General features: G+C 33.1%; 1 protein-coding gene across 3 annotated transcripts in view; it reads right to left on the bottom strand.

The window, feature by feature from the left end:
• SHCBP1L (SHC binding and spindle associated 1 like) overlaps positions 1-16,494 on the bottom strand; it is a 55,856-nt gene that overhangs the window by 18,428 nt on the left and 20,934 nt on the right. For all 3 annotated transcript variants that reach the window (XM_051998815.1, XM_051998816.1, XM_051998814.1), the window contains exons 6-8: positions 14,821-14,926; positions 4,597-4,750; positions 331-581 (exon numbers count right to left, since the gene is read on the bottom strand). In XM_051998815.1, the coding sequence (XP_051854775.1) occupies positions 331-581; positions 4,597-4,750; positions 14,821-14,926 (511 nt within the window). The remainder of the gene's footprint in view (positions 1-330; positions 582-4,596; positions 4,751-14,820; positions 14,927-16,494) is intronic.

Genomic DNA, 16,494 nt, shown 5'->3' with positions numbered 1-16,494 from the left:
GTGTGTGTATTGAATGTAAAGTTTTATTTAAAAGGTAAGAACTTTAATTGATGCACATTTGGCTTTTTATTTAGTAGAGCCTTTTCAATCATATTTATGTTCCAGAAACTAGTCATTCTCATCTCGAATACCCCTAATATACTTACTCTCTTGAACCTGTTTGTGATTAATTTATTTTAGTTTCCAACTGCTTTCTTTACAATTTGAACTCTGAATCTGCTCTAAATAGCTGCCAATTATTTGTACATCAAAACCACCTAATTTTGTTCTAAGTATACTCTTAAGTTGTGATATGCTTTTAAAATATGTGGGGTTATTAAAATTAAATACCTGAGCTCCAGTAATTTCACTGTCAGTGATAGTCAAGGCTGCTCCTGTAAGAACACATACTCCAGTTCCTTCACATTTCAATACACAGTCCTCTAGGGACATGTGACCAGACTCCACGACTACAATACCATCCACAGTCCCTTGTTGTATCAAAGTAAGATGCATCAATTTCACATTTTCAGCTTTAGATACTACAAAACTGTCACGAGAAGGTTCTGAAGTGATCACAATCTCCTCTCTCTTTCCAACTCCTGATTTACAGAAGAAAATATATAATTACTTAATATTAGTAGAATAGATTTAATGTCTTTTAATCATTTAGCAATAAAAATTTTCCTTTTCATATTGTAAAATGTTTAATCAATATCTAAAGATCCTTATCTATGATCGCTTCATTTTTTTCCTAAATTTGTTTTCTCAATTATAGGTCATCATAACAGAAATAATCTTTAACTTGTCCATAACTTCTATTAAAAATCCTTCACTTAAGGCCTACTTTAATGTCCCACTTCAGTAGGAAGCTGACTGATTTCTTGAAGATTGATGCTAGCATAGTATAAGCTTTAGTAGTTCCTATGAAGCTGCAAGATATTACACATGAAGGGCCATATTAAGAGCAGAATAGCCAAATTCGGAGAATCTAATCACCAAATGATTAGCCACCACAAGATAATGGTATTTTTGGCCATAGGTACTACTTACCAAGGCACGGAAGACTTGTGAGTCATGGCGCCAGTGAAAACACATTAATCAACCAAGCATTTATTAAATGCCTGCTTGTGTGTTAATGCACTCCGGGTAGGCCCTGAGAATACAATTACAAAGATGGAAAAAAAACCCTATTTGTAAAGAATTTACACTAAATAGGAGAAAAATGTACATATATAGAGTATAAACAAAAAGTAAATGTTAAAAAAGTAATTAAATACAAGATAGTTTCGGTGGGAGGACATTAAGCAGGTAAAATAAGGAAATTTTCTTGCAGAAGATATTGCCTGAGCTGCATATTAAAGACAAAAGGGTTTTATGAGGTAAAAACAAGAAGGAAATGCAATTTCAGGCATGTGGGATAGCCACTACAAAGGTATGGAGACAGGAGATGAAGTGTCAACAGTATGGGAAGTAGAGGCCAAAATTGTAGGTTAGGGCTACATTTTAAAGGACTTTATGAGCTAACCAACATTCATATTTTACCTAAGAACTAGTAGGGACCCATTGGAGTTAACTGATTCCTCTGACTCATATGATCTTTGAATCACTTTGATATCAGAGTGTATGAATGGGAAAAGACAAGGGAGAACCATAAGAAAGTAGTAGCACAAAGAGTCAGCGAGGAAAATGGTATCCAAAAAGGAACAATGTGGTTAGTAGTATCAAATGCAGCAGATACAAAGACAGGCAAAGGCAGTCCCAGATCTTCAAGGACTTCACAATCAACTGCTTATGTGGAGGCCCTAGGTTTGGCAAGGAAGACCATCTCTTTGTTAGAAAATGGGGAAAAAAAAGAAAGTAGATGTTTATTGTCAAGGGATTTTGAGAGGAAAAAAGAATGCTAAATGGTCTCAATTATTTCAATAAAGTAAGAGATAAGGTCCTCAGTTGAGAGAGAAAAGAGTTATAGAGTTACAGAATGCTTACAGAGCAAAGAGGTTTGAAATTGTTTTGTAGAGAGTGAGATAGGCAATCATTTAGGAAGGAATAAAAGAATTGTCTTTGCTGCAGTGAGGATCCAATTGTGTAACATAATTTTCTAATGCAGTTTTTTAATACGTCTTTTTAAGTATTTATTTTCTTTTTCTTCCCTCTCCTTGCCAGCCCTGCACTGAACAACAATAAACAAAATCCCACTGTAACAAATATGTAAAGTTAAGCAAAGTAAATTGATGCACTGGGGCATATCCAAAAATATGTCTCATTCATCTATCATTTAGGAAATGCATGCCAATTTCATGTTTATTCCTTTGATGGACAAAAGGATAAGAAGACAAGGGATTCAAAAGCAGAAGACGATGTGAAGCTAAAATGGCTAATAACTGAATCTCCTAATGGAAGGCAGGAGTTATGGAGAAAAAAATGTGAAGTCGATGCTAAATTCCTTGAAAAAGCAAGAAAAATTAGGGGGTTGATAGACTAGTCACTATAATATGAATTGGGGGTTAGGAGTAGGTTTAATTAAATGGACTTCAAAGGAAGAAAGGATGCTGCACAACAGGGAGAATCTGGAAGTGACAGCAGAGCAGCAAAAATTATGACTTCTCTGTGAGAGAAGGTAAAACCAGCACTTGAGAGGATAATGTCATGTTATGTCATCAGGGAGGAGCCAAATCTCAGTGACACCTAGTAGGTGGAAGGAGTGTAAGGCAGAATAGACTCGGGTGAAGGGGTAGGGCTGAAAAGGGATGTGAATGTGTAGGGCTGGGAAGGTTGGGATAAGAGAATCCAGGGAGTTAAGGGAAATGTCTATTAAAATACTTATGCATATAAACACTCCTAAAGTCCTATGATCTACAGTCAGAACATAAAATAAGGAAATGAAAATATTTTCAGAATACAAAGGACTGTAGGTGATTTTTGAAGCTAATGTAGCCGTGCCTAAATAAAGATATATTCCTTCAGTGGAATGTATTCCTTTACTGATTTAATGTTTATAATCAAGTATCAATTGGTTCTAGAAAAACACTAAACAGTCATGAAAAGTATCTTTAAAAAAAAAAAAAAAGACCTAAGAGGAAGTTATACTTCTTGAAATAAGTCTCAAGTGTAATCCAAGCTAATGTGACTTCTTGTTGATGTTTGCCCTTCATTCTCGAAGAGGACCATGACCTTAGGGAGGTGACGCCATGACACACAAGTGAATTGGATTTCAGTGAGAGGGAGATGGGCAAAGTCCCATGCCTCACTTTCCCCTCCAGAACCACCTGGGTCCAGTGGCAAGATATAGATCAGGATGAGTGAAGATGACCCTGGATAGATGCAGTGGGAGACCATGGCCTTTTTAATCTCAGGTCTTTCAACAGGTCTCAGTTTGACTGAGGGAGTCACATTCAATGATTAAAGCTAGATATAGAGACCAAGAATCTCCCCTTTCACCTAGTCCCCCAAAAATATGAATGAATGAATAAATGAATTTGAGAGGGGAAAATCCTCAGGGTTTCTGGCCAAAGCAGAAATAATCACTATTTACATTCAACCTGAGTCAATCGGGACCCAAACAATGAGCCAAGAGAATTTGGCCTAGAACTTATAGATGGCAAGTGTATTAAAAAAAAAAAAAAAACTAACAAACAAAAAAACTCAAAATTCTGGGTGTTTTTGAGTCAACAAACTTGAATTTATATCCTAAATATAGTTTTTATTATCTAAATGATCATGGACAAGTCTCTTAACCTCTTCAACTTTCAATTTCTTTATCTGTAAAACAGGGCTATAAAAATATATTACTTATCTAACAGCTGGCAAGAAAGTGATTTGTAAACCTTATCCTGATTAGTTATCACACATTTTCAGAATATTGTTGCTATCTCATTAGATGTAATACCACAATTTAAATGTAAAAAAATATGGTGACATTTGTACTAGATACACACACACACATTTTTAATATGTAGTGAATGCTGAAGATCCATCTGCATTCAGGACTAGGACAAATAAGTAGTTAACACCTGTTCTGGACCTAAAAAAAAAAAAAAAAAAAAAAAAGCCTGGCTTCTCCATTCAATTTAAGAAATATTGTTTTTATGCAAATTTGTTATTTTTTTTTTAAATCAAATGAGATTAATAGTAGGAGAGCAGTTAAATTCAAACTCTTTCTCTGATAGTGAACTAGGAATACTACAGAATACAGATAAGTCATATCAACTATTTTCTCACTTACCTGGAAACTAAAGGCAGTAGAGAAAAGCTAGAATTAGAACCCAAGTGCTGACTCCCAATGCAGCCCCTTCTCCCTTCATCCAGTACTTAATGGACTTTGAGGAACTCTTTAAAGCCCAACACCTAAATAAAGAGATTGTCTGCATTCTCAAAGAGGGAATTCTCACATTAATACAATCACATGTCCTTGATATAGTAATAAAAGATATACACACTGGGAAAAGTTAAAATTCTTTAAATTAATTTCTTGGGGGAAAAAACTGCATCAAAGCTGACACAAAATTGTATCTCTAGAATTTATGTTTTCCTCATTTCTAACTATGGAATTAAGCAAAAGTTTTACAATATATCATTAACTCTAATGTCAAGAAGAGAAAAAAGAGTTAGACTAACCTTTAATAATGATGTCATCAGTCAATAAGGCAAGATTGGTAGCTTGATATTCTCCTGGAAAAATGACTACTGTGTCACCACTGTAACAGCTATCCAAAGCCAGATCTAAATCATCATGTTGTTGGAGAAGTGTGTCTGAGGATAAGTCTTTAACCTGCAAACAGAAAAAATTAACATTGGATATCTAGTAGAAGGTAAGTTAATATACTTATGTAGGATTATAGGATATAGAACAAAGAGGTAATTTAATAGATCACAGAGCCTTATCCTTCCATTTTCTGATGAAGAAATAAGAGGGAAGTGATTGGCCCAAGACCAGCAAACAGTAAGATAGAGCTCAGTCTTAAATTCAAGTCCTTGGACTTCGAATTCCACTTTCAGTAAGTCACACTCCTACTTTTTGAGTGCCCTCAACTACTTGATCCTTCTTACATCTCCCACCAATAACTAATTTCTTACCAAGACCTTTCCATTCCTAATGCCTTCCCCCTGGTCCTTGCCTTCTGGCTGGTCTTCCTTATCTCCCCACTCCAGGCCTTCCTCTTCTCAGTCATCAAAGTGATCTTCCTAAAATTCAGATCTGACCCTATCACTCAACTATTCAATAAATTCCAATGATTTCTGGCCGCCAGGATCATATACAAAATCTCGGCCTGGTTTTCAAAGCTCTTCCCATAACCTCATCCCTATCCATCACCTCCCAACTGCTCTCCTGCATACAGGGAGGCAGTGGCCTCCCCCTGCTCCTCCAATCCCCAACCCCACAGACTTTTTCTCATTGTCCCCCAGGCCTAGAATTTTCTCCTTCCTCCTCCTCTTGTCCCCTTGTTTTCTTGGTTTTGTAACTAAAATCCTTTCAAGGGGTTCTGCAAGAAGCCTTTCCTATTCTTTCATGTCAGCTGCCTTTCCTGTCTCCAAATTTATCTATCTTGTAATGCACACAGTTGTTTTCAAGTCATCTTCCCCATTAAATGGTGAATCCCTTGAGGGCATGGGAAGTTTTTGCCTTTCTTTTTTTCTCCAGGGCTTACTAAAGTTTCTGAAACACAGTATGTTTAATAAATGCTTGTTAGCTTATTAAAAACACAACAATTTGAAATGGTTTTTTTTTTTATTTTAGGAATCATGTCTGCTATAACTAGTAGCATACTACTACTTCAACAACTATGTCATCCTAGATGACAGAAATTTTTTTGAAAGCCAAGGCCCCAAATACTATAACATGGATTTAAAATACACACACACGCGAGTGTGTGCAAGTTAAAACAATTCTGAGATATCATCATTCATACCTTTCAAATTGGTTAGTATGACAACAAAATTAAAGAAAAAGAATTTTAAATGTTAGAAGGGATGAGGGAAAATGTGGACACTTAAATGCACTACGTAATGTGGAGTTGTGAACTGATCCAATAATTCTATAATTTGTAACTATGCCCAAAGGGCTATTATAACTTTACATATCATTAAGCCTTGCAATAATACTACTAGTAGATCTGTATCCCAAAAAGATTTTTAAAAAAATACTTATATCTACAAAAATATATCAAGTATTTTTATGGTGGTAAAAAATTAGAAATTGTGGAGATGCCCATCAATTGGAGAATAGCTGAAAAAGTTGTGGCATTTGAATGTAATGAAATACTGTTGTGTTATAAGAAATGATGAGTAGTCAAACTTCAGAAAAACCTGGAAAGACATGAAAACTGTTGCAAAGTTAAGTGAACATAACTGGGAGACTATTGTACAACGTAATGGCAGTATTATATGATGATCAACTATGAATGTCTTACCTATTATTATACAAAGATCTAAGACAATTCCAAAGACTGATCATCAAAAGGAACTAATGGAGTCTGAATGGAATTTTGAAAACACTTTTACTTTTATGGTTTTTTCTTGAGTCTGCATTTTCTTTCTCAGTTAACTAATAAGGAAATATGTTTTGAACCTATCTGTCCTTTATTTTTATTTTTCCCCTCAAGGCAAATGGGGTTAAGTGACTTGCCCAGAGTCACACAGCTAGTAAGTGTTAAGTATTAAAAGTCAAATTTGAATTCAGGTTTTCCTGACATCAGGGCTGCTGCTCTATCTACTATGCCATCAGCTGTCCCTGGAAATATGTTTTGCACGAATTCATATGTATAGCCCTATGTTAAAATTGTTTTCATATGCAAGTAGAAAAAAATTAAATTTTTTAAAAATTTGAAGAGTATTTTATTTTTCTAATTACAAGATAAATTTTCAACACTTAAATTTTTGTAAGATTTTGAGTTCCAAATTTTTTATCTCCTTCCCTTACCTCCCCCCTCCCAAGACAGCAATGTGATATAGATTATACATGTACAGTCATTTTCAACATACTTCCATATTAGTCATACTGTGAAAGAAAAATCAGAACAAAAGGGAAAAACTATAAGAAGAAAAATCAAATAAAAATGTAAAAATAGTATGCTTCAATCTGCCTTCAGTCTCCATAGTTCTCTCTGGATATGGATGGTATTTTCTACCTCAAATCTATTGCTTGAAATCACCTCATTGCTGAAAATAGCCAAGTTGAAGCTGATCATCACACAAGCTTGCTGTTATTGTGTACAATGTTCTCCTGGTTCTGTTCACTTCACTCAGCATCAATTCATATAAATCTTTCCAGGATTTTCTGAAATCAGCCTGCTCATTATTTCTTTTAATTTTTATTTTTCCCATTTACATGTATAAAAAATCCCAACACTTTTTTATTACATATATACACATCCTTTTTTTTTTTTTTTTTTTAACATATTTCCTTATATTGGGAGAGAAACATAAGAACAAAAAGGAAAAACCATGAGAGAAAAAAAAGAAAAAAGTGAACATAACATATATCGATTTACATTCCGTCTTCATCATTCTCTCCCTGGATGCAAATGGCATTTTTCATCCAAAGTTTATTGGGATCATTGGCTTACTGACCCCCTGAAAAAAACCAGATCTGTCATGGTTATTGTCTCACAATCTTGTTGTTGCTATATACAATGTTTTCCTGATTCTGCTTGTTTTGCTCAGCATCAGTCCATGTAAAACTTCCCAGACCTTTCTAAAATCAGCCTATCCATCATTTTTTATAAATCAATAATCTTCCACTACTTTCATATGCCATAACTTATTCAAAGCATTCTCCAACTGATGGGCATCCACCCAATTCCTTGCCATCACCAAAAAAAAACAAAAACAAAAACAAAAACAAAAACAAAAACAAAAAAAAAAAAAAAAAAAAAAAAAAAAACCCTGCTACAAGCTTTTTTGCACATGTAGGTCCTTTCCTCTCTTTTATGATCTCTTTGAGATACAGACCCAGAAGTGACACAGCTGGATCAAAAGGTATGATATAGTTTTATAGTCCTTTGGGCATAGTTTCATAGTGTTTTTCAGAATGATTAGATCAATTCACAATTCCATCAGCAATGCATTAATGTCCCAGTTTTCCCACATTCCCTCCAACATTTATCATTTACCTTTTCCTGTCATCTTGGCCAATCTAATGGGTCGAGGTGATAACTCAAGAGTTATTTTAATTTACATTTCTACAAAAATTAATTTACATTTAATTTACATTGATTCAGAGCATTTTTTCATATGACTATAGATGGTTTTAATTTCTTCATTTGAAAACTGTTCATATCTTTTGATTATTTATCAACTGGGAAATAACATCTTATAAATTTTAAATCAGTTTGCATATTTTAAGAAATGATGCCTTTCTCAGAACTTGTTCTTGCTGTAAAAATTGTTTTTTTGCTTTCCTTTTGATCTTGGCTGCGTTGAATTTGTTTGTGGAAAAACCATTTCAATTTAATGTAATCAAAATTACATTTTGCATTTTACAATGTTCTCTATTTCTTTTTTGGTCATAAATTTCTTCCTTCTCCAAAGATCTGACAGGTAAACTATCCCTTGCTCTTCTAATTTGCTTATAATATCATCCTTTATGTCTAAATCATGAACTCAAACTATTTTTCAAAAATTAATATTTCAAAATTTAAAAAAAATTTGAGTTCCCGATTCTCTTCGTTTTTCCAGTCCCCCCACCCACTGACTGAGAAAGCAACCAGTATAATATCAATTATATATGAAGTCATGTGAAACATATTTCCAAATTAGTCTTGTTCCAAAAAAATTTTTTTAAATAAAAAATAGAAAAATAAAATTAGTACAAAAGTATGCTTCAATCTGTACTCATGAGTTCATCAGTCTTCCCATTGGGTATATATAGCATTTTTCTTCTTAAGTCCTTTGGAACTGTTTTGGATCACTATTGATCAGAGCAGTTAAATCTTTTACAATTAATCATTGTTATAAATATTAAGAGCATGGATTCTTAACCATTTCTGTTCAAGGACTCTTCTGGCAGTCTAGTAAAACTACTAGATACCTTCTCAAGAATAATATTTTTAAATACATAAAAATAAAACATTCAACATTACAAAAGAAAACCATTGTATTGAAATAAAGATGTAATTTTTCCCCCAACCTAGTTCATAGATGCTCTGAAATTCATGTTCATGGGCTTTAGGTTAAAAAAAAAATGCTACACATAGCTTTTTATCTTTGCTACTGTCCCAACTTATTTACAAGCCAAGCATAATTTTAAAGTCATTTGGATAAGCATTTCTTCATTTGATAATTCCTATCTGTTTATGTAAAACATAAGAGTTTAAAAACACTGAGAAAAACAAAGGTTGTACCTTGTCAATTTATTACACTGAGTTACACAATATTAAGGTTATTTTACAAAGGTTGTACCCTTGTCAATTTATTACACTGAGTTACACAATATTAAGGTTATTTTTATTATTATTATTATTGAGGTTAAGAAAGAACCTCAGAATCAGGTATTGTCATGGATGTAAGGGAAAAACTGCTGAAATTATTGCTTATCTCACATCATATCACGATCTACTTGCTACTCTTCCCAAATTACAAACTTCCTAACTATAAAACTTTCCAAATTCTTTAAACTCCTTAAAAAACAGTATACTATGAAATTAGTTCCTGGATAATTCTGTTTTATTTATAGTTTGGGGACTTTAAATGAGTTGTCTGCAAAGGATGACTAGTATGTTCTGAAATAAGGAAAAAACTTTTAACTTTATAAGAAATGAAAGGTTAGGACAGTTAAGTGGCACACTGGATAGAGCACTGGCCTGAAGTCAGGAGGACCTGAGTTCAAATTTGATCTCAGACATTTAACACTGCCTAGCTGTGTGACCCTGGGCAAGTCACTTAATCCCAATTGCCTCAGCAAACAAAAAAAAAAGGAAGAAGTGAGCCATTCTTCTTTCTTCTAAAATTATAAGGCAGACAACCTACAATATGCTATCTTCCCTGTGAGGAATAATTTACATGAACAGAAATCAAAGAAAATTTGTTGTATCAGAGAATCTAAAATTAATTTAATACAAGTTACTTGATGAATAAAAATGGACATTTTTGCAGAAATGTAAAATTATCCTTAGGTTTTTTTTAGAGCTTTCTTGACATAATTTTACCTATAGATGTTTAAAAAGATTTGTCGAAATAAACTGTTTCTACAAATATCAAGAATATTTATTTAAAAAGTGACGTTTTTAGTAGTCTTTCTATTCAAATAATCATGTTATTTTTTCCTAATTATTAAAATACATTCATAAAATAATTTACTAATTTACCAAAATTACCCTTTCCCTTAAGAGTAATTGATACTTTTTTCAAATCAATCTGTTATCACATTAATTTGGTCATTCCCTCTAACAATGCATAGTGCAATTCATCTCCATCATGTGCAATTCCTATTCATGTCCTTTCTGTAAATTCACCCTAAGTATGTACTATTCATGCTGGAGGCCTTTCCCACTTTACACTTCACATGATGAAGATACATTGACTGTCCAGCTCTTATCCCTCATTTTTGCATTTGACCACTCAATCTTCTCTTCCTTCTCTGACATTAACTCTTATTCTTCAATTTCTCATTGATTCTATATTACAGACTCTTCCCAAGCATCATGAACCTTTCAAATGCCTTCTGTGTGATAACTCATTTTTAATTCTTTGAAAATAATGGTTTTCATTACATAGAATTCCCAATCCCTATATTTTTGTCTGCCTGCATTTTTGATTTCCTTCACAGGTTAATTGTACACTACTTCAGAGTCTGATTCTTTTTGTACAGCAAAATAACTGTTTGGACATGTATACTTATTTTGTATTTAATTTCTACTTTAACATATTTAACATGTCGTCAACCTGCCATCTGGGGGAAGGGGTGAGGGGAAGGAGGGGAAAAATTGGAACAAAAGGTTTGGCAATTATCAATGCTGTAAAATTACCCATGCATATAACTTGTAAATAAAAAACTATAATAAAAAAAAAGAATGGTTTTCCATGTCTTGCTGCCATATAATAACACCAAGACAAGTGCCACAAAAATGAGCCTTTGGTTTTATAACATAATGGAAGAAACATCATCTCCAGGGCTAATGGTCCGGCAGATTTATATATTATCATTATTTTTTTTTTAAAAAATCTATCCTGGATCTGTTTGGTCAACTAAAAACTGATTCTTTGCTTAGATCTGTAATTTATTTTATTATGTTTTGTTTTATTTCTATACTTTTAAAGCAGAGTGTAATATTACATATACTTGAAAATACTAATAGAAATATATTTCTTTTAAACTGACTATAACAAAATTCATTTGGAAGAACAAAAGGTCAAGAATGTCAAAAGAATAAATAGGTGCAAAAAGTAAAGGAAAAGAGCTTTAGCAGTACCAGATCTTAAACTGTGTTATAAGGCAATTACTGCCTTATTATCATACATATTTCACACATCACATAAGTTTCATATATCACATATATAAAATCAAAACTATCTGATACTGGCTAAAAATTAGAAAAGAACAGCAGATATACAATACACAGTAGTAAATTATTTTAGCAGCACTTCACTATTTGGCAAAAATTGTTGGGAAAACTGGAAAGCATTTCATACCATTTACCACGATAAAGTCAAAACAAATACAGATCTAGTTGTAAAGGAAGATATAAGTAAATCAGAGGCTCACTTGGCTCTGATGACTCAGAATGAGTATAAATAACAATTGATTCTGTTCTAGCCAGAAAACTCTGAACATCTTCCCTGCCCCAACTGATTCTTTTTTGAAGGCAAAGTAAACCATCTTTTCCTCAATTCTTACCTAGCCTTTTAATTACTGAAAGGGTGGTGCTCTAGACAAATTAAACTCTGGGAAAGATCTTAAGCTTAAAAAGAACAAGGTCTCCCACTGAATCTGGGGCCATCCTATATTTCACAAATAGGCTCAAATGACTCTGGAGGATAGGAATAAAGCTAATGACTTAGCACAGTTCTGCCTCAATTAAATCCAATTTGCTTACAAGTCAAAACATTACCCTCCTAATGTTATTGAACCTCTTGGAGGACAAAGGACAAACAACAACAGAAAGTAAATTAAAAGAACAATGAACACATTTGTCAGACTTATGGACAGGAGAAGGATTTATGAAAAACAAGAAATAGAGAGAGCATTGTGGAGTATAAAATGGATTAGCTTTGAATATCTGAAATTAAAAATTGTATAAACAAAACCAATGTTGCCAAAATTGGAAAGAAAGCAGAAAATCGGAAAAAAATTTCATGGACAATTTCTTAGAAAAAGGTTTCTTTTATGAAATATACAGAGAACTTTATCAAGTTTTTAAGAATGTTATTCTCCACTTGATAAATGGCCAAAGGTTATAAAGAGGCAGTTTTTCAATGAAGAAATCAAAGCTATAGCTAGGCTAGTCATATTTTTTTAAAAGTGCTTTAAATCATTACTGATTACAGAAAGTAAAGCATCTTTGAGATATCTCATATCTATCGTATTGGCTAGTGACAGAAGAGAAAAGAGACAAATGTTGGATGGAATATGGAAAAATTGGGAGACTAATTCTTTGTTGGTAGAACTTTTAACTAATCCAACCATTTTGGAGAACAATCTGAATTTATGTCCAAAGAACAAAAAAGTGTGTATACCCTTTGACTTAGCATTACTATTTATTAGGTGTATTTCTCAAGGTGATCAGGGTAAAATGAAAAGAACCGATATGTTCTAAAATATTTAAATAGCAGCTCTTTTTGTGGTGGCAAAGAACTAAAAATTGAGAGGATGCCCATCATTTAGGGAATGATTAAAAAAAGTTGTGGTATATGATTGTAATACTAATGTGCTATGAGAAATGATGAGCTGGTTGATTTTAGAAAAACATGAAAAAGACTTGCATGAAATAATGAAGAGTGAAATGAGCAGAATGAGAACACTGCACAGTATCAGCAATACTGTTCAAAAAATATCTGTGAATGACTTAAATTTTATGAGCATTATAAATAAATTAACTACAATGGTGGTTCTTCATGAATCTTCATGAAATATACAAGTATGATTTTATATTTGTGTTTGCCTGTATATGTATGGTGGCCTTCTCTAGTGTGGGCAGGGAGAAGATACTTCAGAACTTAAAATGTAACAAAAAAGTAAATTTAATTAAAAAAAAAGAAAAAAAGATCTAATAATTTTTTCTCCATTAATTTAGAAGGACTTTCCTGATCTTACTTCTCTCCAGTTAGGGTCAATTGTCAAGATTTTATGTATAGTGAGAAAGTGAAGAGAGTCTCTACTTCAGCATCATAAAAATTCAATTTTTAGTTGTCTGAAAAATGATGATTTATTTTGGAAGGGGGAAAAAGGGAAAGGAAGGAAAAGAGAATAAGTATTTATATTTGTGCCAGACATTGCACTAAGCACTTTACAAATATTGTTCTCATTTGATCCTCACAACAATCCTGGCAAGTAAATACTAGAAGAATTCCTATTTTATCTATGAAACACTGAGACAAACAGGTAAAGTGACTTGCCCAGAGTCACACAGCCAATAACTATCTGAGGCTGGATGTGAACTAAGGAATTAGAAAATAAAACCTATTGCACCACCCTATTGCCTTTTTTGGAATTGGATGACGGACAAGCAGTATCATTATCTTATCACATTTATCCTTAACTTTCTCTGTGCCCCTTCAGATGACTTCATTTCCTTTGTTTCCCTCTCCTCCTTTTGTAAAGGTCCTCTACTTTTTCTAGACCAAATTTTAGTAAATAATCCCCCCTTTTTATCATATAATTTCTGGGTAATTTCAAACAGTAGTGATTGAAATGCCCTTCTCATCCCAGGTAAAATATATTACTTTCCCACCATTTAAAAACTTCCAAAGATCCAAACTCTTCCAGGAAATTTTCTCCAACCAATTAGAGGGAAAGTAGTGATTTGATCACCAACATCATTAAATTCCAAGAATTTCCTCTTTCTTTTATACTTCTTATTGAACTTATTAATACTTCATTTATCTGGATCCTGTTAAGCTTACATTTTAAACTTTCATAAGGCAACAACACTCTCAAATGTCCTTTTAACACTATTTAGCATTGTGTACCACAAGCAAAGAAACATTTAATCTATTCAGTAATGATGAGATAGTTAAATCTGAATTAACAAAAGCCTAAAGTATACTTCTTACTGATAGGACTGGCTTTAGTCCATGCCTTATACCCTGTCTTGTGGAAAACTTGCCCACTAAAAAAGGCTTTTGGAGGGGATTCAGGATATATGTGACTAATCATGTTTATAACCCAAGCTCTTTGAAACATATAGCATAAACATATCCAACATATATAGGACTGCTTGCCATCTAGGGGAGGGGGTGGAGGGAGGGAGGGGAAAAATCAGAACAGAAATGAGTGCAAGGGATAATGTTGTAAAAAAATTACCCTGGCATGGATTCTGTCAATATAAAGTAATTATTAAATAAAAATTTAAAATAAATAAATGAATACTGTTTGAGATTAAAAGAAATAAAAAAAAAAAAAAAAAAAAAAGAAACATATAGCATAACCTAAGCATACTCTTGAATCCGTCTGGATGGGCAATCCCATCCTATTTTTCTGTACCTGATGGTTACCAAAGAACTAATTCAGCCATGACACATGACCCAGAAACTGGTATAAATATGGGATGTTTTATCTAGGTTGCTGCTAGTCCCGGAAGGACTTACTGTTCACATTAAAATCTGCCTTGACTGAGAACTGACTTGCTCCCAGAAATTCTTTTCCCAAGTGACCCGAATGAATACTGACCGATTCTTATCACTTACCATTTCAGTAGTCATCACCTTTGCTACAATATGAGTTATAGTTTTCCCCAATTCTCTTTTTCCTTTCCTACGCCTCAAAATTCTTGGGAAGAAAGGTCCATGCACTCTGTAATTTAAAAATTCATATATTTATTTTTAAAGCAAATATTTTAAATGAATATGAAATAGACTAATCTAGTTTTATTTATTATGTTAGAGCCTTAGTTATCCAGCACTGCAGAAGAATGAGACATTTTAGATGCTTTTGTAGATAAAAGTTTTAATTTTTTCATCTCCAACACACACTGATACACACAATCTATCTTTCCTCTGTCTCTCTCAGACCTTTAATTGTTTATTCAAAGGTTTGATAAGATATAAGATAAAGCTCTGTCAGTAGGAATACAAAGTAAATAAATTATCAATATTATGGTAAAATTTATTTTCTTTATAAAAAACAATGTAAATAATAGATTAGTCCTAATATATGCATTTTTGAAACTATCAAGTTTATAATAAAGTTTTTTACAAAAATAAGTATTCTCCATTGCTGAATTTCCAGAAACAAAAGTTATTACAAATTTGAAAATCTAAGGTATTATATAAGAGTTCTTTAAACTGGATTTGATAAGCAGCTAACCTAACCACATCATACACTAAAAAAAAAAAAAAAAAAAAAATAGGACTGCTTTTATCCAAAGGTAATAGAAAACAGTCATTATAATAAAGTGGACAAAGAGCCCAGAAACTGGTTTTTTATCCACTCTTCATTACCTTGCTAGGTAGAGAAATAACAATCAAGGGTAATGCTAATTTAGAGCATAAACTCTTTTATAAAACAGTAGGGAAACACCTGTCAGATTGGCTAAGATGACAGGAAAAAATAATGATGAATGTTGGAGGGGATGTGGGAAAATAGGAACACTGATACATTGTTGGTGGAATTGTGAATAGATCCAGCCATTCTGGAGAGCAATTTGGAACTATGTTCAAAAAGTTATCAAACTGTGCATACCCTTTGATCCAGCAGTGTTTCTATTGGGCTTATACCCCAAAGAGATACTAAAAAAAGGAAAGGGACCTGTATGTGCCAAAATGTTTGTAGCAGCCCTGTTTGTAGTGGCTAGAAACTGGAAAATGAATGGATGCCCATCAATTGGAGAATGGCTGGGTAAATTGTGGTATATGAATGTTATGGAATATTATTGTTCTGTAAGGAATGACCAGCAGGATGAATACAGAGAGGCTTGGTGAGACTTACATGAACTGATGCTAAGTGAAATGAGCAGAACCAGGAGATCATTATACACTTCGACAACGATATTGTATGAGGATGTATTCTGATGGAAGTGGATTTCTTTGACAAAGAGATCTGAGTTAATTGATAAATGATGGACAGAAGCAGCTACACCCAAAGAAAGAACACTGGGAAACGAATATGAACTATTTGCATTTTTGTTTTTCTTCCCGGGTTATTTTTACCTTCTGAATCCAGTTCTCCCTGTGCAACAAGAGAACTGTTCGGTTCTGCAAACATTTATTGTATCTAGGATATACTGCAACATATCTAAGATATATAGGACTACTTGCCAACTAGCGGAGGAGGTGGAGGGAGGGAGGGGAAAAAAGAACCCTGGCATGGATTCTGTCAATATAAAGTTATTATTAAATAAAATAAAATAAAATATTAAAAAA

The sequence above is a fragment of the Antechinus flavipes genome, chromosome 4 (genome assembly GCF_016432865.1).
Source record: "Antechinus flavipes isolate AdamAnt ecotype Samford, QLD, Australia chromosome 4, AdamAnt_v2, whole genome shotgun sequence".
NCBI classification, from domain to species: domain Eukaryota; kingdom Metazoa; phylum Chordata; class Mammalia; order Dasyuromorphia; family Dasyuridae; genus Antechinus; species Antechinus flavipes.
Note: the sequence above shows the minus strand (reverse complement) of the source record. Positions and strands in the feature narration are given on the sequence as shown.